The sequence below is a fragment of the Pseudophryne corroboree genome, chromosome 1 (assembly GCF_028390025.1).
Source record: "Pseudophryne corroboree isolate aPseCor3 chromosome 1, aPseCor3.hap2, whole genome shotgun sequence".
Classification (NCBI taxonomy): domain Eukaryota; kingdom Metazoa; phylum Chordata; class Amphibia; order Anura; family Myobatrachidae; genus Pseudophryne; species Pseudophryne corroboree.
This window is the reverse complement of record NC_086444.1, coordinates 472,398,533-472,425,721: the sequence shown is the minus strand read 5'-3', so window position 1 is coordinate 472,425,721 and position 27,189 is coordinate 472,398,533. Positions and strand designations below refer to the sequence as shown.

General features: G+C 48.9%; 1 protein-coding gene across 7 annotated transcripts in view; it reads right to left on the bottom strand.

Annotated features, from left to right (window-relative positions):
• The window catches only part of CDC14B (cell division cycle 14B), a 358,395-nt gene that overhangs the window by 219,182 nt on the left and 112,024 nt on the right, over nucleotides 1–27,189 (bottom strand). Inside the window, exon 1 of one of the 7 annotated variants that reach the window (XM_063913729.1) lies at nucleotides 912–1,384. The exons of the other annotated variants lie outside the window; for them this stretch is intronic. Coding sequence (XP_063769799.1) covers nucleotides 912–960 — 49 coding nt within the window. The 5' untranslated portion in view covers nucleotides 961–1,384. Of the gene's footprint in view, nucleotides 1–911; nucleotides 1,385–27,189 lie in introns of those variants that run through there. 7 annotated transcript variants of the gene reach the window in all.

The window sequence follows — 27,189 nt, the reverse complement described above, 5'->3', positions numbered from 1 at the left end:
GCAGCGGCACTAAAGTCATTCAGAACTTGAAAGGCTGATTACATTCACAAAGTTCCACTCATAACCAAACAAGCTGGATGTTTCTTTACCAATGTATTTCTTTTTTCTTAATTTTTTTTAAAATTAAATTATACATCTATTTAAATCAGAGAGCTACCATGTCCGGTTAATAAGATTTATTTTAACGGTAACCAGTTACACACTTTGCTTGAAGAGATCATTTTTTAGGGAGGACTGGGAGCTGATGGACAGAACAAGCAGAATTCAAAGTTTATATGTCAAGAAATGTCAGCAGAGAGATTATCACTACAGTAATGGCAAAACAGGATGGGAAAGCACAGAGCCTGACATTCTGTGGCTTGGTCACCCTCAGCAGGAGTGTAGCATACGGCACACATTACTTTCCACGCTGAATCACTGGCTCCTACTACAGGGCCTGTGAAAATGACCTGTCACAGAAAGAGAACCAGGAGGCGCAAGACCTACTGTAAATGGAAATCTTAACTGAAATAAAAACTCCATATGTGACAAAACCAGACCAACATTGGCCACTTGTCATACACATGCAGAGGACACACTGGAATTAAATGTTTATGAAGTTTATCTGGACTTTTAATAGCAAGTTAGATACTAAGGTCAAAGGTTACCTCTAGGACTCAGCAATCTTACAAATGACCACACTGAAGTGCTGCCATGCCATTGTAGAACAATACTCCACATCCGCATGGAGTGACTGGTTACTCGTTAGTAAACTTCTATGCTAGCTAAGGATGTGAGCTCTCAGATAAGCACATCTCAAATACAGCGCCATGTTACGCAGCATGTAGTGGCACCGATGCCACCAGTGTAATAAACAGCAGATACAGACAGACCACAGGTAGTACACTCGGCAGTGAGCGAGTGGGGCTTACCGTCGCTGACCTCAACTGCACCGGGCGGGATGTCCTGCTCCGCACTCATGGTTAGGAAGACGGAGATCAGGGGGGCGCGTGACGCGTCCCCAGTGCTGATCCTGATCTGCTCACACCAGTGGGATAGGGGGAGGGTTACGGGTGACAGAGATACAGGCGACCCATGAACTGACTACAGAAGTGCAGCACCCAGTTTGCGGGCTGGCGACTCCCTGCCCCAGTCCTTGCACAGGCGCTTCCGCCCAGGGCGACACGGCGGGGCGGCTGGCAGAGGGTGATCCGTGCGTGCAAGGAGCTATTACAGTGCAACTATGACCCCTTCCAGCGCCTGCCCTGCCCGCAGCTCGAGTCCGGGCGTATCCGCGCCACTCGGGAAGGCCAGGCCGTGCGAGAGAGCCCAGCTGTCAGCCACAGCCTACACTCACTCGGGCGGCTACACACACACGGAGAGTTTGTTATGGATCCGAACACTGCAAACAGGGCGTGAGAGAGACGGGACCAGATATCCAGCCGCTCATTGGTCACCACCCCCGCTGCTGTTGGAGGGAATGCGCCCAACTGCCAATAGGGAGGGCTCCAGAGTTTAAATGCCCTGAGAGGGCGGATACTAAGCTCACCGATAAACGCTTCATACACAGTTATCATTATTATTATTTTACTACCACTATACTATTAATAACTAAACATACACATCCCTCCTCCTCCTCCAGCCAGCAGTATTGTACGAGGTTTGAGAAGTCACACGTACTGTACATGTTGGGGGAACGCAGGACGAGACTTTAACATGTGCAGTATTTTCATCTGTCCATGGGGGTTTTTCTTTCAGTTTTCGATACGGAATACACATTTTACAACACAGATTGGGGTCCATATTAAAGTTCTGCATTATTGTGCAAACTTCATTAATTAATTTACACAAAGAGGCACCGTTACTGATTTTAACACTACTAGGGCAATACTATTTTAGCAGCTTATGTGGCATTATTTTATGTTCAGTGCAAGCACAGTCATGAACTATGTAGCGTCACCAACACTTGCACTCTACTTCAGCAGTATAACCCTACATACCGGTATAAACCTACTGCTTAGTGTTTTGTATATTTTCCACTTACAAAAATGAAAATGGCTGTTTTAAGACGTGCTTTAATTGAATGCATGTCGGGCCTGTAGGAAATCACTGTGTTTTTTCTAAATCTGACCACAGAAAAAACCCCAACTGACGTTTCATCAACCCACTGGTTAGAATACATCTCCCAAAGACAGGAAAAAATAAAAAGGTCTCCAGTAACCAGGAAAAAAAAGTAAAACATCATGGAAGATAATGCAACTCAGTGCGATTGCAGCAATGCCTAGCTGCGCTCATTATGGCCAATTAGGATAGCCCCCTGCGTTGAAAGTTTAGTTTTAGGTTGCAAGGCAAAACTTATGTACATGGATGCGATTAGTCATTCTAGAACTGCAAATCGATCCATCGCCAAGGATTGAACTCCTGCATTTTCTTTTTGACATACAGATTGGTCCACATTTATGATGGGTCCACATTTATCTTGATCTTTATTAGAATTAACGGAGACTGGCCAGTCGGACTTAATCCCCTGCTGTATTGTTCTCTGTATTGTATTAGTAACATACTATCTAAGGTTGAAAAAATACAATTTGTCCATCGAATTCAACCTATTTGTGGTCTCCTATGCAGGATTATTTGGTATAAAATTTTGACTAATGCCGATGTCTGCCGTTACGTTTTATCCCTCTTTTTTATAATAACTTTAGTGCGTGACTATGCACCATAACCCTGGATATCCTTATCCATTAGGAATTTATCTAATCCATTCTTAAAGGTGTTGACCGAGTCCGCCATTACAACTCCCGCAGGCAGGAAATTCCAAACACGTATCGTCCTTACCGTAAAAAAGCCTTTACGCCATATTATGCGGAATCTCCTCTCCTCTAACCTGAGCGAGTGTCCACGAGTTCTCTGTGTTGATCTAACCAAAAACAGGTCCTGTGCAAGATCTGTGTATTGTCCCCTTATATATTTGTAGATGTTGATCATGTCCCCACTTAGTCTCCTCTTTTCCAATGTAAACATGCCTAGCCTTGCAAGCCTTTCATCGTATTCCGGTGTCTCAATGCCCTTAATTAGTTTGGTTGCCCGCCTCTGAACCTTTTCTAGCTCCAGGATATCCTTTTTGTAGTATGGTGCCCAGAATTGTACACAGTATTCAAGATGTGGCATCACTAATGATTTATACAACGGGAGTATAACACTCTCGTCCATAGCATTAAATCCCCGTTTTATGCATGCTAATATCTTATTAGCCTTCTTTGCTGCAATCGTACTTTGGATACTACTGCTTAGTTTGCCATCTATGAGGACACCCAAGTCCTTTTCCAGTACAGAATCCCCTAATTTTACCCCATTTAGTATGTAGGTGTTATTTTTGTTCTTGTTACCACAGTGCATTACCTTACACTTGCAGCTGAGAACAATAGATGAAGGGTTTATGCTAATAAGTCATGTTGTGCCTAGGCGCAGAAAACTAGTCAAGATAACCGTGGACCCATCTGTAAGATGAGACAGGACTTGCATTTGATTCCCACAGATACATGAAAAGCAGGCTCATTTATGAAAAAATAAGCGCAGAAACATGGGATAATATGGAATTATTTTTCTTAGTATGGCACCCGATTGCTGTGAGTTCCAATTTTGTTTCCTTATTGTACCTGGTACAAGGTTTCTAGTACTAATGGGGGGGAAAAGGATTTTAATTACCTACCGGTAAATCCTTTTCTCTTGGTCCACAGAGGATACTGGGGTCCAAATTATTACCATGGAGTATAGACGGGTCCACTAGGAGCCTTGGGCACATTAAGAAATCAATAGTGTGCACTGGCTTCTCCCTCTATGCCCCTCTTACCAGACTCAGTCTAGAAACTGCCCGAGGAGACGGACATATCCGGAGGAAGAATGTAACAGAACAGTGGTGAGATTCGAACCAGCACACACAAACAAGAGGAAAGCCATGCTAACCAAAACTGAACAGGAACAGCCGAACCAACAATATTACTTAACGAAGTAACAGTGCAGGAAACACGAAGCACTGGGCGGGCACCCAGTATCCTCTACGGACTACGAGGAAAGGACTTACCGATAAGTCCTATTTTCTCTTACGTCCTAGAGGATACAGGGGGTCCACAGTACCATGGGGATGTACCAAAGCTCCCAAGCCAGGCAGGAGAGTGCCGAGGTTCCTGCAGAACTGATTGACCAAACTGTACAACAGTACTAAACCAATAACAAATCAGTACTGAACCAAGTAACCACTGCAGGATAACGAAGCACTGGGCAGGTGCCCAGCATTCTCTACGGACTACGAGAAAAGGATTTACCGGTAGGTAATTAAAATCCTATTTTCTCTTGCGTTCTAGAGGATGCTGGGGTCCACATTAGTACCATGGGGATGTACCAGGGAGAGTGCAGAGGCTCCTGCAGAACAGATTGACCAAACTTTAGGTCCTCAGAGGCCAAAGTATCGAACTTGTAGAACTTAGCAAACGTGTTCGAACCCGACCAAGTAGCTGCTCGGCCGAGCTGTAAAGCCGAGACACCCCGGGCAGCCGCCCAGGAAGAACCCACCGACCTAATAGAGTGGGCCTGTACTTTAGGAACCGGCAATCCTGCGGTAGAATAAGCATGATGGATAGTAAGTCTGATCCAGCGAGCAATAGACTGCTTTGAAGCAGGACACCCAATTTTCCTGGGATCATAGAGAACAAACAGCAAGTCAGATTTTCTGTGACGAGCTGTCCTCTTCACATAGATCTTCAAAGCCCTCACAACATCCAGGGACTTTGAGGTAGCAGAGGTGTCAGTAAGCACTGAAACCACAATAGGTTGGTTGATATGAAACACAGACACCACCTTAGGAAGAAACTGCTGACGAATTCCGAGTTCAGCTCTATCCTCATGAGACAACGCCCCCAGTTCGGACACACGCCAAGGCCAACAGTGTAGCAGTCCGATTGCAGAAACTGCAACACCACGTTAAGATTCCAAGGTGCCGTGGGAGGCACAAAGTGCGGTTGGATGTGTAGAACACCCTTCAAGAACGTCTGAACCTCAGGGAGGGAAACCAACTGCTTCTGGAAGAAAATGGACAAGGCCAAAATCTGGACTTTCAAGGAGCCCAAATGTAGGCCCACATCCACACCTGACTGTAGAAAAAGTAGAAAACGTCCCAGTTGAAATTCCACTGCATGAAATTTCCTGTTTTCACACCACGAGACATATTTTTTCCAAATACGGTGATAATGTTTAGATGTTACCCCCTTCCTGGCTTGGATCAGGGTTGGAATAACCTTGTTCGGAATGCCTTTCCGGGCTAAAATCTGACGCTCAACATCCATGCCGTCAAACGTAGCTGCAGTAAGTCTTGATAGACGAACGGCCCCTGTTGCAGAAGATCCTCTCGTAGAGGCAGAGGCCACGGGTCCTCCAGGAGCAACTCCAGTAGATCCGCGTAACACGCCCTTCTCGGCCAATCTGGAGCAATGAGAATTGCTTGAACCTTTTCCCTTTTTATTCTTTTGAGAATTCTTGGGACCAGAGGAAGAGGTGGGAACACGTAAACCATCAGGTAGACCCAATGGAGTCACCAGAGCGTCCACCGCCACTGCTTGTGGGTCCCTCGACCTGGAACAATAGCATTTTAGCTCTTGTTGAGATGAAAGGCCATCAATTCGATCTGTGGAATTGCCCACCGACTTGTTAAGGACTCGAACACCTGTGGGTGAAGGCCCCACTCTCCTGGGTGGAGGTCGTGTCTGCTGAAGAAGTCCGCTTCCCAGTTGTCTACTCCCGGAATGAAGAATGCCGACAGCACCAACGCGCGTCTTTCTGCCCAGAGGAGAATTTTTGTTACCTCTGACATTGCAGCCCTTCTCTTCGTTCCGCCCTGTCGGTTTATGTACGTTACGGCCGTCACATTGTCAGACTTGAACCTGAATGGCTTGATCTTGAAGATGCGAAGCTAGAAGAAGGGCGTTGTATATGGCTCTTAGTTCCAGAATGTTGATCGGAAGAACGGCTTCCAGACTTGACCACCTTCCTTGGAACTGTTCCCCTTGGGTGACTGCTCCCAACCTCTGAGGCTTGCGTCCGTGGTTAGCAGAATCCAATTTTGAATCCCGAACCGTCGACCCTCAGTCAGGTGAGAAATCTGGAGCCACCACAGAAGAGAAATCCTGACTTTTGGTGACAGACATATCCTCTGGTACATGTGAAGATGCGATCTGGACCATTTATCCAAAAGATCCAGCTGGACTGGCCTTGCATGAAACCTTCTGTACTGCAGAGCCTCGTAAGAGGCTACCATCTTACCCAGAAGGCGAGTGCACAGATGCAACGATATCCGGGTTGGTTTTAGAACATCCCGTACCATTGACTGGATTACCAACGCCTTTTCCAACGGAAGGAACACCCTTTGTTCCTCCGTATCCAGGATCATTCCAAGGAACGGAAGCCTCAGTGTTGGTTCCAGGTGGAATTTTGGCAGGTTCAGAATCCACCCGTGATCCTGAAGAAGTCAGGATGAGAGGGCAATGTTGTCCAACAAACTCTCCCTGGAAGGCGCTTTTATCAGCAGGTCGTCCAGGTTATGTTATTATGTTCACTCCCTGCTTGCGGAGGCAAAACATCTCTGCCATTACCTTGGTGAATACCCTCGGTGCAGTGGAGAGGCCAAATGGCAGGGCCTGAAACTGGTAGTGACAGTCCTGCAGTGCAAACCTTAGATACGCCTGGTGAGGCGACCAAATTGGAATGTGAAGGTACGCATCCTTGATGTCCAGAGACGCCAGGAATTCTCCCTCCTGCAGACCTGAGATCACCGCTCTTAGAGACTACATTTTGAATTTGAACACCCTTAAATATGGGTTTAGAGATTTGAGGTTAAGAATGGGCCTCACCGAACCATCCGGTTTCGGAACCACAAACAAGCTGGAGTAATAATAAGAATTTACTTACCGATAATTCTATTTCTCGTAGTCCGTAGTGGATGCTGGGAACTCCGTAAGGACCATGGGGAATAGCGGCTCCGCAGGAGACTGGGTACAAAAGTAAAAGCTTTAGGACTACCTGGTGTGCACTGGCTCCTCCCCCTATGACCCTCCTCCAAGCCTCAGTTAGGATACTGTGCCCGGACGAGCGTACACAATAAGGAAGGATTTTGAATCCCGGGTAAGACTCATACCAGCCACACCAATCACACGTACAACCTGTGATCTGAACCCAGTTAACAGCATGATAACAGAGGAGCCTCTGAAAGATGGCTCACAACAATAATAACCCGATTTTTGTAACAATAACTATGTACAAGTATTGCAGACAATCCGCACTTGGGATGGGCGCCCAGCATCCACTACGGACTACGAGAAATAGAATTATCGGTAAGTAAATTCTTATTTTCTCTGACGTCCTAGTGGATGCTGACCATGGGGATTATACCAAAGCTCCCAAACGGGCGGGAGAGTGCGGATGACTCTGCAGCACCGAATGAGAGAACTCCAGGTCCTCCTCAGCCAGGGTATCAAATTTGTAGAATTTAGCAAACGTGTTTGCCCCTGACCAAGTAGCTGCTCGGCAAAGTTGTAAAGCCGAGACCCCTCGGGCAGCCGCCCAAGATGAGCCCACCTTCCTTGTGGAATGGGCTTTTACAGATTTAGGCTGTGGCAGGCCTGCCACAGAATGTGCAAGCTGAATTGTACTACAAATCCAACGAGCAATAGTCTGCTTAGAAGCAGGAGCACCCAGCTTGTTGGGTGCATACAGGATAAACAGCGAGTCAGATTTTCTGACTCCAGCCGTCCTGGAAACATATATTTTCAGGGCCCTGACTACGTCCAGCAACTTGGAGTCCTCCAAGTCCCTAGTAGCCGCAGGTACCACAATAGGCTGGTTCAAGTGAAACGCTGAAACCACCTTAGGGAGAAATTGAGGACGAGTCCTCATTTCTGCCCTGTCCGTATGAAAAATTAGGTAAGGGCTTTTATAGGATAAAGCCGCCAATTCTGAGACACGCCTGGCTGAAGCCAGGGCTAACAGCATTACCACTTTCCATGTGAGATATTTTAAGTCCACAGTGGAGAGTGGTTCAAACCAATGTGATTTTAGGAACCCCAAAACTACATTGAGATCCCAAGGTGCCACTGGAGGCACAAAAGGAGGCTGTATATGCAGTACCCCCTTGACAAATGTCTGAACTTCAGGAACTGAAGCCAGTTCTTTTTGGAAGAAAATCGACAGGGCCGAAATTTGAACCTTAATGGACCCTAATTTTAGGCCCATAGACAGTCCTGTTTGCAGGAAATGCAGGAAACGACCCAGTTGAAATTCCTCTGTAGGGGCCTTCCTGGCCTCGCACCACGCAACATATTTACGCCAAATATGGTGATAATGTTGTACGGTTACATCCTTCCTGGCTTTGATCAGGGTAGGGATGACTTCATCCGGAATGCCTTTTTCCTTCAGGATCCGGCGTTCAACCGCCATGCCGTCAAACGCAGCCGCGGTAAGTCTTGGAACAGACAGGGTCCCTGCTGGAGCAGGTCCTTTCTTAGAGGTAGAGGCCACGGGTCCTCTGTGAGCATCTCTTGAAGTTCCGGGTACCAAGTCCTTCTTGGCCAATCCGGAGCCACGAGTATAGTCCTTACTCCTCTCCTTCTTATGATTCTCAGTACCTTGGGTATGAGAGGCAGAGGAGGGAACACATACACTGACTGGTACACCCACGGTGTTACCAGAGCGTCCACAGCTATTGCCTGAGGGTCCCTTGACCTGGCGCAATACCTGTCTAGTTTTTTGTTGAGGCGGGACGCCATCATGTCCACCATTGGTTTTTCCCAACGGTTCACAAACATGTGGAAGACTTCTGGGTGAAGTCCCCACTCCCCCGGGTGGAGGTCGTGTCTGCTGAGGAAGTCTGCTTCCCAGTTGTCCACTCCCGGAATGAACACTGCTGACAGTGCTATCACATGATTTTCCGCCCAGCGAAGAATCCTTCCAACTTCTGACATTGCCCTCCTGCTTCTTGTGCCGCCCTGTCTGTTTACGTGGGCGACTGCCGTGATGTTGTCCGACTGGATCAGCACCGGCTGACCTTGAAGCAGAGGTCTTGCTAGGCTTAGAGCATTGTAGATGGCCCTTAGCTCCAGGATATTTATGTGAAGTGATGTCTCCAGGCTTGACCACAAACCCTGGAAATTTCTTCCCTGTGTGACTGCTCCCCAGCCTCTCAGGCTGGCATCCGTGGTCACCAGGACCCAGTCCTGAATGCCGAATCTGCGGCCCTCTAGAAGATGAGCACTCTGCAACCAACACAGGAGAGACACCCTTGTCCTTGGTGACAAGATTATCCGCTGATGCATCTGAAGATGCGACCCGGACCATTTGTCTAGCAGATCCCACTGGAAGGTTCTTGCGTGGAATCTGCCGAATGGGATTGCTTCGTAAGAAGCCACCATCTTTCCCAGGACCATTGTGCATTGATGCACTGAGACTTGGCCTGGCTTTAGGAGATTTCTGACTAGTTCGGATAACTCCCTGGCTTTCTCCTCCGGGAGAAACACCTTTTTCTGGACTGTGTCCAGGATCATCCCTAGGAATAGAAGTCGTGTCGTCGGGATCAGCTGCGATTTTGGAATATTGAGAATCCAACCGTGCTGGCGCAGCACTATCTGAGATAGTGCTACTCCGACTTCTAACTGTTCCCTGGATCTTGCCCTTATCAGGAGATCGTCCAAGTAAGGGATAACTAAAACACCCTTCCTTCGAAGGAGTATCATCATTTCGGCCATTACCTTGGTAAAGACCCGGGGTGCCATGGACAATCCAAACGGCAGCGTCTGAAACTGATAGTGACAGTTCTGTACCACAAACCTGAGGTACCCTTGGTGAGAAGGGTAAATTGGGACATGTAGGTAAGCATCCTTGATGTCCAGAGACACCATATAGTCCCCTTCTTCCAGGTTTGCAATCACTGCTCTGAGTGACTCCATCTTGAATTTGAACCTTTGTATGTAAGTGTTCAAGGATTTTAGGTTTAAAATTGGTCTCACCGAGCCGTCCAGCTTCGGTACCACAAATAGTGTGGAATAGTACCCCTTTCCCTGTTGTAGGAGGGGTACCTTGATTATCACCTGCTGGGAATACAGCTTGTGAATGGCTTCCAATACTGCCTCCCTGTCTGAGGGAGACGTCGGTAAAGCAGACTTTAGAAAACGGCGAGGGGGAGACGTCTCGAATTCCAATTTGTACCCCTGAGATACCACCTGAAGGATCCAGGGGTCCACTTGCGAGTGAGCCCACTGCACACTGAACCTCTTGAGACGGGCCCCCACCGTGCCTGAGTCCGCTTGTAAAGCCCCAGCGTCATGCTGAGGACTTTGCGGAGGCGGGAGAGGGCTTTTGTTCCTGGGAACTGGCTGTTTGTTGCAGCCTTTTTCCTCTCCCTCTGCCACGGGGCAGAAATGAGGCGCCTTTTGCCCGCTTGCCCTTATGGGGCCGAAAGGACTGCGCCTGATAATATGGCGTCTTCTTAGGTTGAGAAGCTACCTGGGGTAAAAATGTGGATTTTCCAGCAGTTGCCGTGGCTACCAGGTCTGATAGACCTACCCCAAATAACTCCTCCGCCTTATAAGGCAATACTTCCATGTGCCTTTTAGAATCCGCATCACCTGACCACTGCCGCGTCCATAAACCTCTTCTTGCAGAAATGGACAGCGCGCTAACTCTTGATGCCAGTCGGCAAATATCCCTCTGTGCATCACGCATATATAGAAATGCATCCTTCAAATGCTCTATAGTCAGTAATATACTGTCCCTATCTAAAGTATCAATATTTTCAGTCAGGGAATCCGACCACGCCAGGCCCGCACTGCACATCCAGGCTGAGGCGATTGCTGGTCGCAGTATAACACCCGTGTGAGAGTATATACATTTTAGGATATTCTCCAGCTTTCCATCAGCAGGTTCCTTTAGGGCGGCCGTATCAGGAGAGGGTAGTGCTACCTGTTTAGACAAGCGTGTGAGCGCTTTATCCACCCTAGGGGGTGTTTCCCAACGTGCCCTATCCTCTGGCGGGAAAGGGTACGATGCCAATAACCTTTTAGGAATTATCAGTTTTTTATCGGGGGAAACCCACGCCTCATCACACACTTCATTTAATTCCTCGGATACAGGAAAAACTACAGGCAGTTTTTTCTCACCAAACATAATACCCTTTTTAGTGGTACTTGTATTATCAGATATATGCAATACATTTTTTATTGCTTCAATCATGTAACGTGTGGCCCTAGTGGAAGTCACGTTTGTCTCCTCATCATCGACACTGGAGTCAGAATCCGTGTCTGTGTCTGCCATTTGAGGTAACGGGCGTTTTAAAGCCCCTGATGGCGTTTGAGACCCCTGGACAGGCACAAGCTGAGTAGCCGGCTGTCTCATGTCGTCAACTGTCTGTCGTAAGGAGCTGACACTGTCACGCAATTCCTTCCACAAGCTCATCCACTCAGGTGTCGACTCCCTAGGGGGTGACTACTGTATAATAGGCAATTGCTCCGCCTCCATCTCATTTTCCTCCTCAAACATGTCGACACAATCGTACCGACACACCGCACACACACAGGGAATGCTCTGATAGAGGACAGGACCCCACTAGCCCTTTGGGGAGACAGAGGGAGAGTATGCCAGCACACACCAGAGCGCTATATATATACACAGGAATACCACTATAAAATGTGCTTTTCCCTTTATAGCTGCTGTTAGTATAAAACTGCGCCAAATTAGTGCCCCCCCCTCTCTCTTTTTTACCCTTTTCTGTAGTGCAGGACTGCAGGGGAGAGTCAGGGAGACGTCCTTCCAGCGGAGCTGTGATGGAAAATGGCGACCGTGTGCTGAGGAGATAGGCTCCTCCCCCTTCTCGGCGGCCTTTTCTCCCGCTTTTTAGGTGAGTTCTGGCAGGGGTTAAAATACACCCATATAGCCCTGGGGGTTATATGTGGTGTATTTATGCCAGCCAAGGTGTTTTACATTGCTGCTCAGGGCGCCCCCCCCTAGCGCCCTGCACCCTCAGTGACCGGAGTGTGAAGTGTGCCTGAGTAACAATGGCGCACAGCTGCAGTGCTGTGCGCTACCTTGTTGAAGACTGATGTCTTCTGCCGCCGATTTTTCCGGACCTTTTCTTGCTTCTGGCTCTGTAAGGGGGCCGGCGGCGCGGCTCCGGGACCGAGCTCCGAGGCTGGGCCTGTGTTCGGTCCCTCTGGAGCTAATGGTGTCCAGTAGCCTAAGAAGCCCAATCCACTCTGCACGCAGGTGAGTTCGCTTCTTCTCCCCTTAGTCCCTCGATGCAGTGAGCCTGTTGCCAGCAGGTCTCACTGAAAATAAAAAACCTAAAACTAAACTTTTCACTAAGAAGCTCAGGAGAGCCCCTAGTGTGCACCCTTCTCGGCCGGGCACAAAAATCTAACTGAGGCTTGGAGGAGGGTCATAGGGGGAGGAGCCAGTGCACACCAGGTAGTCCTAAAGCTTTTACTTTTGTGCCCAGTCTCCTGCGGAGCCGCTATTCCCCATGGTCCTTACGGATTTCCCAGCATCCACTAGGACATCAGAGAAAACCCTTGTTTTGTAGTTGAAGTGGAACTGGGACAATGACCAGAGTCTGAACTAGTTTTTGAATTGCTGCCTGTAAAGTCACACTTGCTTCCGGAGAAGCTGGTAAGCCTGATTTGAAGAATCTGTGAGGTGGGAGTTCCTGAAACTCCAGTCTGTATCTCTTGGCGATAAGATCTAAGACCCAGGGAACCTAACAAGATGTTGCCCAAACGTGACTGAAATAACGTAACCAAGCTCCCACCTGCCTGTCTTCCAGGCAGTGTGAACCACCGTCATGCTGAAGGCTTTGAGGAAGCAGATCAGGGGTACTGTTCCGAAGAACCTGCAACGGCCAGTTTTCTGGGTTTACCTTTACTACCTATGAAGGCTGTAGAAAAACCCTTGGATCTGCCTTTGAATTTCGCTGTCCGAAAGAACTGCAGAGTCAGAGCAGAGTAGGTTAATCTAGCTGGGGGTGCTGCGGAATGAAGGTACACAGACTTACCCGCCATAGCTTTGGATATCAACTTATCCAGTTCATCTCCAAATAGGACTTCACCTGTGAAAAGTAGATTTTCCACTCCTTTCCTGGAATCCGCATCCGCCGTCCACTGGCGCAGCCACAAGCACCCGCGTGCTGAAACTGCCATGGCAGTGATGCGTGCGTTGAGCAAACCAATTTCCTTTAAGGCCTCGACCATTAAGGTAGCAGAGTCCTGAATATGCTGCAGGAGTAAAACAATCTCCCCCCTGGGTAAAGTATCCAATTCATCAATTACCTGACCACTGTGATTTAGTGATCCATGCGCAAGCAATAGTGGGCCTCTGGGCCACCACAGCAGCAGTGTACAGTGATTTGAGAGTGTTCTACATCTTGCGGTCAGCTGTGTCCTTTAAGGATGCTGCTGCAGGAACAGGTAAGACATCTTACGCAACAGCCTAAATACCGATGTGTCCACCATCGGCGGGCTTTCCTATTTCTTTCTATCATCCAGAGGAAAGGGAAAGGATGTAATTAATCTTTTAGGAATCTGACATTTTTTGTCAGGATCAGCCCAAGTTTGTTCAAACAAAGTATTTAATTCCTTTGATGCCGGAAAAGTAGCTGAGAATTTCTTTTTTATATTAAAATAAATTTCCTCCTCAACCTCAGCCGTCTTATCAGGAATGAGCAGGACATTTCTGACACCTTCTATCATGGCTTGTATGCCCTGTGATAGGACGGCATCCCCCTCACTCACATCTACTTCACTCTCCTCTGGATCTGATGTATCGTCATCAGTATCATCCTGCATTAGTTGGGCCAGAGTACGCTTTTGCGGGCAAATGGCGGGGGTGTGAGACGCTGGTATGGGGACTGAATCTTTATTCATTAGGTCATCCATAGTCGGTCTTAAAATAGGATTTTAATTACCTACCGGTAAATCCTTTTCTCTTAGTCCGTAGAGGATGCTGGGGTCCACATTAGTACCATGGTGTATAGACTGGTCCCTAAGAGTTTGATAGTGTGGGCTGGCTCCTCCCTCTATGCCCCTCCTACCAGACTCCGTATAGAAACTGCACACCAGCTCACACATACAAGACAAACCAAGTCAACCAGTTTGAACACTCAGCAACGGCTGAACAACAGTACTTAATCAAGTAACAACAGTACTAAACCAATAACAAAGCAGTACTGAACCAAGTAACCACTGCAGGATAACGAAGCACTGGGCAGGTGCCCAGCATTCTCTACGGACTACGAGAAAAGGATTTACCGGTAGGTAATTAAAATCCTATTTTCTTTTACGTTCTAGAGCAGAGCTGGCCAAACCAGTCCTCGAGATCTACCAACAGTTCACATTTTCCAGACCTCCTAGCTGGTGCACAGGTGTAGTAATTACTAATTAAGATGTGCTGCATTCATTCCTAACTGACAATTCTACAGATATCCAGGAGACCTGGAAAACATGAACTGTTGGTAGATCTCGAGGACCGGTTTGGCCAGCCCTGTTCTAGAGGATGCTGGGGTCCACATTAGTACCATGGGGATGTACCAGGGAGAGTGCGGAGGCTCCTGCAGAACAGACTGACCAAACTTTAGGTCCTCAGAGGCCAAAGTATCGAACTTGTAGAACTTAGCAAACGTGTTCGACCCCGACCAAGTAGCCGCTCGGCAAAGTTGTAAAACCGAGACACCCCGGGCAGCTGCACATGAAGAACCCATCTTACGAGTAGAGTGGGCCTTTACCGATTTTGGACACGGCAATCCTGCCATAGAGTACGCATGCTGGATAGTGAACCTGATCCAGCGAGAAATCGTCTGCTTAGAAGCAGGACACCCAAGTTTCTTGGGATCATACAGGACAAACAGAGTTCAACTTTCTGTAACGAGCATTCCTTGTCACATAGCCTTCAGAGCCTTTACAACATCCAAGGACTTTGATGGAATTGAGGCATCAGTAGCAACTGGCACCACAATAGGTTGGTTGATATTAAAGGCCGACACAACCTTTGGAAGGAACTGCTGACGCGTCCTGAGCTCAACTCTATCTTCATGGAAAATTAAGTAGGGGCTTTTACAAGATAAAGCCCCCAATTTCGACACACGTCTAGCAGAAGTTAAGGCCAACAATGTGACAGCCTTCCACGTGAGAAACTTGACCTCAACCTCCTGTAAAAGCTCGAACCAATCCGACTGCAGGAACTGCAACATCACGTTAAGATCCCAGGGTGCCGTAGGAGGCACAAAGGGAGGCTGGATGTGCAGAACCCCCTTCAAGAAAGTCTGAACCTCAGGGAGGGAAGCCAGTTGTTTCTGTCAGAAAATGGATAAAGCCGAAATTTGGACCTTTATGTATCCCAAACGAAGACCCATATCCACACCTGCTTGCAGGAAGAGGAGAAACCATCCAAGTTGAAACTACACCGTAGGAAACTTCTTGGATTCACACCAAGACACATCATTTTTCCAAATGCGATGGTAGTGTGTAGACGTTACCCCTTTCCGAGCCTGTATCAGGGTAGGAATAACCTTGTTCGGAATGCCTTTCTGAGCTAATATCTGGCGTTCAATCTCCATGCCATTAAACGTAGCCGTGGTAAGTTTTGATAAGCGAACAGCCCCTGTTGCAGAAGGTCCTCTCGAAGAGGAAGAGTCCTTGGATCTTCCAGTAGTAATTCCAGAAGATCCGCGTACCAAGGCCTTCTCGGCCAGTCCGGAGCAATGAGGATAGCCTGAACTCTTGTTCGCTTTATGAGCTTTAGAATCCTTGGAATGAGTGGAAGTGGAGGGAAAACGTACACTGGCTTTAACACCCACGGAGTTACCAGAGCATCCACTGCCACTGCTTGTGGGTCTCTTGACCTGGAATAGTACCTCCGAAGCTTCTTGTTGAGACGGGAGGCCATCAAGTCTATTTGAGGTACGCCCCAAAGACTTATCACCTCTGTGAACACCTCCGGATGAAGGCCCCACTCTCCTGGATGGAGATCGTGCCTGCTGAGGAAGTCCGCTTCCCAATTGTCCACTCCCGGAATGAAGATTGCCGACAGCGCCACCACGTGCTTTTCTGCCCAGAGGAAGATTCTTGTCACCTCTGCCATTGCAGCTCTGCTCTTCGTTCCGCCCTGTCAGTTTATGTAGGCCACCATCGTTACATTGTCCGATTGCACTTGAATGGCCTAAACTTGTAGAAGACCTTTGTACATGGCTCTTAGTTCCAGGATGTTTATTGGAAGAATGGATTCCAGACTTGACCACCTTCCTTGGAAGGATTCCCCTACGGTGACTGCACCCCAACCTCTAAGACTTGCATCCATGGTTAGAAGGATCCAGTTCTGAACCCCGAACCTGCGACCCTCTAGAAGGTGAGGCAGTTGTAGCTACCATAGAAGTGAGATCCTGGCCTTCGGCGACAGACGTATCCTCCGGTGCACGTGTAGGTGTGATCCCGACCACTTGTCCAGGAGATCCAGTTGGAAGGACCGTGCATGAAATCTTCCGTACTGTAGAGCCTCGTAGGAGGCAACCATCTTCCCCAGAAGGTGATTGTACTGATGGACCGATACCAGGGCAGACTTCAAAACATCCCGGACCATTTACTGTATAACCAATGCTTTCTCCACAAGTAGAAACACCCTCTGCACTTGCGTGTCGAGGATCATCCCTAGGAAAGACAATTGCCTTGTCGGCTCTAAATGTGACTTTGGAAGATTCAGGATCCATCCATGATCCCTGAGCAGAGGAGTCGCGAGAGCAATGCCCTGCAACAACTTTTTCCTGGAAGACGCTTTTATCAGCAGATCGTCCAGGTATGGAATTATATTCACTCCTTGCCTGCAGAGGAGAATCATCATCTCTGCCCTTACATCGGTAAACACCCTCGGTGCCGTGGAGAGGCCGAATGGCAGTGCCTGGAACGGATAGTGACAGTCCAACAGCGCAAATCTGAGATAAACCTGGGGTAGTGGACAAATCGAAATGTGGAAGTACGCATCCTTGATATCCAGGGATACCAGAAACTCTCCCTCCTCCAGACCCGAGATCACCGCTCTCAGAGATTCCATTTTGAACTTGAAGTCCCTCAGATTAGGGTTTAACCACTTCAGGTTTAAAATCGGTCTGACCGAACCATCCGGTTTCGGTACCATAAAATGGGTTGAATAGTAACCCTTGTTTTCCAGATGAGGTGGCACTGGAAGAATGACAGCTGACCTTTCCAATTTTTGTATGGCTTCCTGAAGGATAGCCCTTTCCGTCAGCAAAGCTGGTAAGAAGAATCTGTGAGGTGGGAGCTCTTGAAACTCCAGACTGTAACCCTGGGACTCAATATCCGGTACCCAGGGATCCAGGCCGCATGACACCCAGGCGTGACTGAAACGTCAGAGTCTCGCTCCAACCTGCTCGTTCTCCAGGCTGTGAGGTCCACCGTCATGCTGAGGATTTTAAGGGAAACAGAGGCAGGCTTCTGTTCCTGGGAACCTGCGGGTGCAGGTCATTTGGGTTTTACTCGACCACCTCTGAAGAAAGTGGCAGGAGGCTTGGACTTTTTAGTTTTTGCGGTCCGAAAGGGCTGCATTGTGGACGTAGAAAAAGGTTTCTTCGTTGTCTGAGGGAAGAAAGGATGACTTACCAGCGGTTGCTGTGGAGATCCACGCATCCAATGCTTCCCCAAATAGAGCCTGACCTGTGAAGGGTAGGTTCTCCACACTTCTCCTGGATTCCGCGTCTGCCGACCATTGGCGCTGCCAGAGTCCCCTGCGTGCTGAGACAGCCATGGAAGACGTCCTTGCAATCAGATGACCCAGGTCCTTCATGCCTCCACTATGAAACCCGCAGAAACCTGAATGTTATGTAAAAATTCAATGTCACTTCTATCCATAGAATCTAATTCCTCTAGTAATGTGCCTGACCACTTTACTATGGCTTTAGAAATCCATGCACAGGCAATAGTGGGTCTAAATGCCACGCCATAAGCAGTGTATATGGATTTGAGCGTAGTGTCAATCTTGCGGTCTGCCTGCTCTTTCAAAGCGGTCGACCCAGGGACAGGTAACACCACCTTCTTAGACAGTCTAGATACAGAAGCGTCAAACTATAGGCGCGTTTTCCCACTTTTTCCTATCATCCTCAGGGAAAGGAAAGGCAAGGAGAACCCTTTTCGGGATCTGGAATTTTTTCTCTTGGTTTTCCCAGGATTTCTCAAGTAATGCGTTTAATTCTTTAGACGCAGGGAAAGTCAGGGAGGCTTTCTTATTGTCTGTAAAGCAAGCCTCCTCAACCTGCTCAGGTGGTTTGTCAGTAATGTGTAACACATACCTAATGGCCTCAATCATGAGTGGCACCCTCTTTGCAAGGAAAGCCTCACCCCCCCCACCCCCCCACCTCGCATATCAACATCACCGTCTGCCGTGTCAGAGTCGGTATCCGTGTCGACCTGCATAATCTGGTCAAGCGCACGTTTCTTGGGGTATATACTAGGGGATTTTGAGGTAGTGGGGACAGAACCAGACAAAACCTCCACAGATTTTTTTTAAAACCTGTGTTTCAGTCTCATTATGCACTATCCTAGTAGAAATCTGGGATATCATGCCCTTAATAGAAGCCACCCACTGGGGTTCGGATTCGGAAGGCTGACACGTAATATTACATTCCTGAGTACATGGAATGGATTCCTCTGGTGAAGATACATACTCTGCAGCACAAGATACAGAGCCCCTGGACATAGTAATGTGAGATTTGCATACACACACACACACACAGGAAAATGTCAGACACAGTTTCACCCACGTACCTTCAGAGAGAGACAGAGTTAATGGAGCCAGCACACACACTGCCCCGTAGACAGTTATGGAATAAACGTCTGGTGCTGACTGTGCACCCTTAATAGACCACACAGTTATAAATACTCTCCTCCCCCCCCCCCCCCCGCCTTTCTACAGCCCCCTGGTACCGCACAGGATGACTGGAGTTATGTGGAGGGTAAGCGCTCCCTGTCAGCATCTCTGTGTGATGTTCTGCAGGGAGAAAATGGCGCTGGAGAGCTGCTGGATCTGCTCTGAGAAGCTCCGCCCCTGAAAATGGCACATCTTCCCGCACTTTACATTCTTTATACTGGCCTGAGGTATAATTTCTAGCAGCAGTGCAGTTACCCAGATAGATGCAGTGACCAGTGTAAGGGTTTTGCGCTGGCCCAGGGCGCCCCTCACAGCAACGCAGTACCGCTGAACCTCCGGAGCGCAGCTTCAGTACTGCACTCCCACCCTGTTGCTGCCATTTACACCAGCTCCCCGCTTGTCGGGTCGCCGGTGCCCTACTCACCACCACGATCTTCTGGCTCTGTTAGGGTCTGGCGGCACGCTGCGGGAGTGATTGGTCGCCTCGGGGGCTAACGATCATCACACTCAGGAGCTTAATGTCCTGTCAGCGGAGATAGTGGCCATTAACCTCAGAGGGTTGGACACTACTCCCCCCCCCCCCTAAGTCCCACGAAGCAGGGAGGCTGTTGCCAGAAGCATCCCTGTGCCTGACTCTTAAAAATAAGAAAATCTAGAAAAACTCCTATGGAGCTCCCCTTGCTGTGACCGGCTCCACCGGGCACATTTTCTAAACGGAGTCTGGTAGGAGGGGCATAGAGGGAGGAGCCAGCCCACACTATCAAACTCTTAAAGTGCCCCAAGGGACCCGTCTATACCTCATGGTACTAATGTGGACCCCAGCATCCTTTAGGACGTAAGAGAAATATTGCATCTCTTTCTCATTATGGGATAATTTTGTAGAAATATTAGATATCATCCCTTTAATGGAAGCTAACCATGGGGGTTTTACTCCACTAACCTGAGAATGGACACTATCCCGAGTACAGGGTAGTGAGTCCCCAGGGGAGGAAAGACACTCCGCCATCCATGACACGCAGTCCCTGGACATGGTTGTGAAGGGACACCCACACACAATGGGAACACAGATTATCTATACAGAGTCTTAGGGAGACACAGAGGTCAGAGACAGCCACACATCGCCCCGTTAGCCAAAGCAAAACATTTTTAGCTGGGTCTCGATACTAGCACCTTAAAAGGTCTTAGTATACTATCACTGCTCCCCCCCTCACTAAGACTCCTTGGTACCGCTGAGGAGACGAGGAGTCCTTGAGGAGGACCTGTGCTTCCCTGTACATGCTGCTTGTACAGTCTGCAGAGGGGAAATGGCGCTGGTGAGCTGCTGGATCCACTCAGTAAGAAGTACCACCCCCTTAATGGTGCGCAGCTTCCCGCACTTTGTTGAAACTGACCTGAGGTAATTTTTGTGAAAAACAGCGGGTTAAAACCCCTGTTATGTCTGTAGTCAGTGTGGGTAACAGTGGTGGCTCAGCGCGCCCCTCAGCAGCGGGACACCTATATGAAAATGTCTTTCTGAGCCCCTAGAGCGCAGACTGTACTCAGAGCCGCGCTCCTACCCTTGTGCCACCATTCCCGCTGGTGGCCCGCTAACCGGGATGCCGGCACTGTACTCCCCACTCTTCAGTCTTCTGGCTCTGTTAGGGGGTGGAAGCGTGCTGCGGGAGGGTACGCTGATGTGGCTCGCGAATGGCTCCCTCAGGATCTCAGTGGCCTGTCAGCAGAGAAACGGGACCATTAACTCTTTAGGACGTTGGGCCATTCTTCCCCCCTAAGTCCCACGAAGCAGTCAGGCTGTTGCCAAACAGCCCTGACTGAAAATAATAAATAGAAAAATAAAATGTAGAAAACTCTTAAGGAGCTCTCCAAAGCGTGACTGGCTCCTCTGGGCACATTTTCTAAACGGAGTCTGGTAGGAGGGGCATAGAGGTGCCAGTGCACACTACTGATTTCTTAAAGTGCCCATGGCTCCTAGTGGACCTGTCTATACCCCATGGTACTAATGTGGACCCCAGTATCCTCTAAGACGTAAGAGAAAAAAATACACTTACTCACATTTGATCAAAAGAGAATACCAAAATCTGTACCACAGTGTATGTTCAGTACCACCACCACACTTGCAGTTCATTGCTCCCAAAGTGGGGAGTGCAAAGTAAAAATAAGAATTTACTCACCGGTAATTCTATTTCTCGTAGTCCGTAGTGGATGCTGGGGACTCCGTCAGGACCATGGGGGAATAGCGGCTCCGCAGGAGACAGGGCACAAAATTTAAAAGTTTGACCACTAGGTGGTGTGTACTGGCTCCTCCCCCTATGACCCTCCTCCAAGCCTCAGTTAGGATACTGTGCCCGGACGAGCGTACACAATAAGGAAGGATTTTGAATCCCGGGTAAGACTCATACCAGCCACACCAATCACACCGTACAACTTGTGATCTGAACCCAGTTAACAGTATGAGAACGTAGGAGCCTCTGAAAAGATGGCTCACAACAATAAACAACCCGATTTTTTTGTAACAATAACTATGTACAAGTATTGCAGACAATCCGCACTTGGGATGGGCGCCCAGCATCCACTACGGACTACGAGAAATAGAATTACCGGTGAGTAAATTCTTATTTTCTCTGACGTCCTAGTGGATGCTGGGGACTCCGTCAGGACCATGGGGATTATACCAAAGCTCCCAAACGGGCGGGAGAGTGCGGATGACTCTGCAGCACCGAATGAGAGAACTCCAGGTCCTCCTTAGCCAGGGTATCAAATTTGTAGAATTTTACAAACGTGTTCTCCCCTGACCACGTAGCTGCTCGGCAGAGTTGTAATGCCGAGACCCCTCGGGCAGCCGCCCAAGATGAGCCCACCTTCCTTGTGGAGTGGGCATTGACAGATTTAGGCTGTGGCAGGCCTGCCACAGAATGTGCCAGTTGAATTGTGCTACAAATCCAACGAGCAATCGTCTGCTTAGAAGCAGGAGCACCCAGCTTGTTGGGTGCATACAGTATAAACAGCGAGTCAGATTTTCTGACTCCAGCCGTCCTTGAAATATATATTTTCAATGCTCTGACAACGTCCAGCAACTTGGAATCCTCCAAATCGCTAGTAGCCGCAGGCACCACAATAGGCTGGTTCAGGTGAAACGCTGATACCACCTTAGGCAGAAAATGAGGACGCGTCCTCAATTCTGCCCTGTCCGAATGGAAAATCAGATATGGGCTTTTATACGATAAAGCCGCCAATTCCGACACTCTCCTGGCTGAAGCCAGGGCCAGTAGCATGGTTACTTTCCATGTAAGATATTTCAAATCTACCGATTTGAGTGGCTCAAACCAATGGGATTTGAGAAAATCCAAAACTACATTGAGATCCCACGGTGCCACTGGGGGCACAACCGGGGGCTGTATATGTAGTACTCCTTTTACAAAAGTCTGGACTTCAGGAACTGAAGCCAATTCTTTCTGGAAGAAAATCGACAGGGCCGAAATTTGAACCTTAATGGACCCTAATTTGAGGCCCATAGATAATCCTGTTTGCAGGAAATGTAGGAATCGACCCAGTTGAAATTCCTCTGTCGGGGCCTTCCTGGCCTCACACCATGCAACATATTTTCTCCAAATGCGGTGATAATGTTGTGCAGTCACCTCCTTCCTGGCTTTGACCAGGGTAGGGATGACCTCTTCCGGAATGCCTTTTTCCCTTAGGATCCGGCGTTCAACCGCCATGCCGTCAAACGCAGCCGCGGTAAGTCTTGGAATAGACACGGTCCCTGCTGAAGCAGATCCCTTCTTAGAGGTAGAGGCCACGGATCTTCCGTGAGCATCTCCTGAAGTTCCGGGTACCAAGTCCTTCTTGGCCAGTCCGGAGCCACTAGTATCGTTCTTACTCCCCTTTGCCGTATAATTCTCAGTACCTTGGGTATGAGAGGCAGAGGAGGGAACACATACACTGACTGGTACACCCATGGTGTTACCAGAGCGTCCACAGCTATTGCCTGAGGGTCTCTTGACCTGGCGCAATACCTGTCCAGTTTTTTGTTGAGGCGGGACGCCATCATGTCCACCATTGGTCTTTCCCAATGGACTACAATCATGTGGAAGACTTCTGGATGAAGTCCCCACTCTCCCGGGTGAAGATCGTGTCTGCTGAGGAAGTCTGCTTCCCAGTTGTCCACTCCCGGGATGAACACTGCTGACAGTGCTATCACATGATTTTCCGCCCAGCGAAGAATCCTTGCAGCTTCTGCCATTGCCCTCCTGCTTCTTGTGCCGCCCTGTCTGTTTACGTGGGCGACTGCCGTGATGTTGTCCGACTGGATCAACACCGGCTGACCCTGAAGCAGATGTTTTGCCAGGCTTAGAGCATTGTAGATTGCTCTTAGTTCCAGTATATTTATGTGAGAGACGTTTCCAGGCTTGACCACACGCCCTGGAAGTTTCTTCCTTGTGTGACCGCTCCCCAGCCTCTCAGGCTGGCATCCGTGGTCACTAGGACCCAGTTCTGTATGCCGAATCTGCGGCCCTCTAACAGATGAGCACTCTGCAACCACCATAGCAGAGAGACCCTTGTCGACAATTTTATCCGCTGATGCATCTGCAGATGCGATCCGGACCATTTGTCTAGCAGATCCCACTGAAAAATTCGTGCATGGAATCTGCCGAATGGAATCGCTTCGTAAGAAGCCACCATTTTTCCCAGGACTCTTGTGCATTGATGCACAGACACTGTCCCTGGTTTTAGGAGGTTCCTGACGAGTTCGGATAACTCCCTGGCTTTCTCCTCCGGAAGAAATACCTTTTTCTGAACAGTGTCCAGAATCATCCCTAGGAACAGCAGACGTGTCGTCGGGATCAGTTGGGATTTTAGAAAATTTAGAATCCACCCGTGCTGTTGGAGCACTACTTGAGTTAGTGCTACTCCGACCTCCAGCTGTTCTCTGGATCTTGCCCTTATCAGGAGATCGTCCAAGTAAGGGATAATTAATACGCCTTCTCTTCGAAGAAGGATCATCATTTCGGCCATTACCTTGGTAAAGACCCTGGGTGCCGTGGACAATCCAAACGGCAGCGTCTGAAACTGATAATGACAGTTTTGTACCACGAACCTGAGGTACCCTTGGTGTGAAGGGCAAATTGGGACATGAAGGTAAGCATCCTTGATGTCCAAGGACACCATAAAATCCCCTTCTTCCAGATTCGCTATCACTGCTCTGAGTGACTCCATCTTGAACTTGAATTTTTGTATGTACAGGTTCAGAGATGTCAGATTTAGAATAGGTCTTACCGAGCCGTCCGGCTTCGGTACCACAAATAGCGTGGAGTAATACCCCTTTCCCTGTTGTAGAAGGGGTACCTTGATTATCACCTGCTGAGAATACAGCTTGTGAATGGCTTCCAATACCGTCGCCCTGTCTGAGGGAGACGTTGGCAAAGCAGATTTTAGGAACCGGCGAGGGGGAGACTTCTCGAATTCCAACCTGTAACCCTGAGATACTACCTGCAGGATCCAGGGGTCCACCTGCGAGTGAGCCCACTGTGCGCTGAAATTCTTGAGGCGACCCCCCACCGCCCCTGAATCCGCTTGTAAGGTCCCAGCGTCATGCTGAGGCCTTTGCAGAAGCCGGGGAGGACTTCTGCTCCTGGGAAGGGGCTGCTTGCTGCAGTCTCTTACCCTTTCCTTTGCCTCGGGGCAAATATTGGAATCCGCATCGCCTGACCACTGTCGTGTCCATAGACTTCTTCTGGCAGATATGGACATCGCACTTACTCTTGATGCCAGAGTGCAGATATCCCTCTGTGCATCTCGCATATAAAGGAATGCATCCTTTAATTGCTCTATAGTCAATAAAATACTGTCCCTATCCAGGGTATCAATATTTTCAGTCAGGGAATCCGACCAAGCCACCCCAGCACTGCACATCCAGGCTGAGGCGATTGCTGGTCGCAGTATAACACCAGTATGTGTGTATATACTTTTTAGAGTATTTTCCAGCCTCCTATCAGCTGGATCCTTGAGGGCGGCCGTATCAGGAGACGGTAACGCCACTTGTTTGGATAAACGTGCGAGCGCCTTGTCCACCCTAGGGGGTGTTTCCCAGCGCGCCCTAACCTCTGGCGGGAAAGGGTATAACGCCAATAACTTCTTTGAAATTAGCAGTTTTTTATCAGGGGTAACCCACGCTTCATCACACACGTCATTCAATTCCTCTGATTCAGGAAAAACTACAGGTAGTTTTTTCAGACCCCACATAATACCCCTTTTTGTGGTACTTGCAGTATCAGAGATATGCAAAGCCTCCTTCATTGCCGTGATCATATAACGTGTGGCCCTACTGGAAAATACGTTCGTTTCTTCACCGTCGACACTAGATTCGGTGTCCGTGTCTGGGTCTGTGTCGACCGACTGAGGCAAAGGGCGTTTTACAGCCCCTGACGGTGTTTGAGACGCCTGTACAGGTACTAACTGGTTTGCCGGTCGTCTCATGTCGTCAACCGACTTTTGCAGCGTGCTGACATTATCACGTAATTCCATAAACAAAGCCATCCATTCCGGTGTCGACTCCCTAGGGGGTGACATCACCATTACCGGCAATTGCTCCGCCTCCACACCAACATCGTCCTCATACATGTCGACACACACGTACCGACACACAGCAGACACACAGGGAATGCTCTGATAGAAGACAGGACCCCACTAGCCCTTTGGGGAGCACACACCAAAGCGCTATAATTATATAGGAACAACCTTATATAAGTGTTGTTTCCTTATAGCTGCTTAAATATATATAATATCGCTAAAAAATGCCCCCCCTCTCTGTTTTTTACCCTGTTTCTGTAGTGCAGTGCAGGGGAGAGCCTGGGAGCCTTCCTAGCAGCGGAGCTGTGTAGGAAAATGGCGCTGTGTGCTGAGGAGATAGGCCCCGCCCCCTATTCCGGCGGGCTCTTCTCCCGGTTTTTCTGAGACCTGGCAGGGGTGAAATACATCCATATAGCCTCATGGACTATATGTGATGTATTCTTTTTAGCCAGAAAGGTATTAACATTGCTGCCCAGGGCGCCCCCCCCAGCGCCCTGCACCCTCAGTGACCGCCGGTGTGAAGTGTGCCTGAGCGCAATGGCGCACAGCTGCAGTGCTGTGCGTTACCTCATGAAGACTGAAAAGCCTTCAGCCGCCGGTTTCTGGACCTCTTCTTACTTCGGCATCTGCAAGGGGGTCGGCGGCGCGGCTCCGGTGACCCATCCAGGCTGTACCTGTGATCGTCCCTCTGGAGCTAGTGTCCAGTAGCCTAAGAAGCAAATCCATCCTGCACGCAGGTGAGTTCACTTCTTCTCCCCTAGGTCCCTCGTTGCAGTGAGCCTGTTGCCAGCAGGACTCACTGAAAATAATAAAACTATCAAAACTTTTACTCTAAGCAGCTCTTTATGAGAGCCACCTAGATTGCACCCTGCTCGGACGGGCACAAAAACCTAACTGGGGCTTGGAGGAGGGTCATAGGGGGAGGAGCCAGTACACACCACCTAGTGGTCAAACTTTAAAATTTTGTGCCCTGTCTCCTGCGGAGCCGCTATTCCCCCATGGTCCTGACGGAGTCCCCAGCATCCACTAGGACGTCAGAGAAAATAGGATTTTAATTACCTACCGGTAAATACTTTTCTCGTAGTCCGTAGAGGATGCTGGGCGATTTTGAGCTGAAATCAGCTCACTTTTGGTGTTTTCAGCTGCTTTCAGCTCAAAGCCGCCCAGTGTGTATGCTCAAACGATAAGCGCTCATCCGAGCTCCCGCTTCATCGCTGGCGGCCGCCATTCATCTACTGGTATTACCAGTAGATGAACGGCAGGGTGAGCGGCTTTCCATAGCATCCAGCTATGAAAAGCCGCTGACCTCACTGGGCAGCGGGGAAAAGCGCTCAGTGTGTATGCACTGAGCGCTTTTCAGCCCATCGATGTCAGCGATCATCGCTGTGCATACACGCTGGGCAAAAACTCTCACTGTGTATGGACCTTAACTCTCAACCTTTCACCACATTCATTGTGGTCCAGCACAACCAGGAAGTATTATTATTATTATTATATTTCTCTTATGTCCTAGAGGATACCGAGGTCCATTTTAGTACCATGGGGTATAGACTGTTCTGCAGGAGCCTTCGGCACTTTAAGACTTTTCAACAGTGTGAACTGGCTCCTTCCTCTATGCCCCTCCTCCAGACCTCAGTATAGGAACTGTGCCCGAGGAGACGGACAACTTCGAGAGAATTTACATTG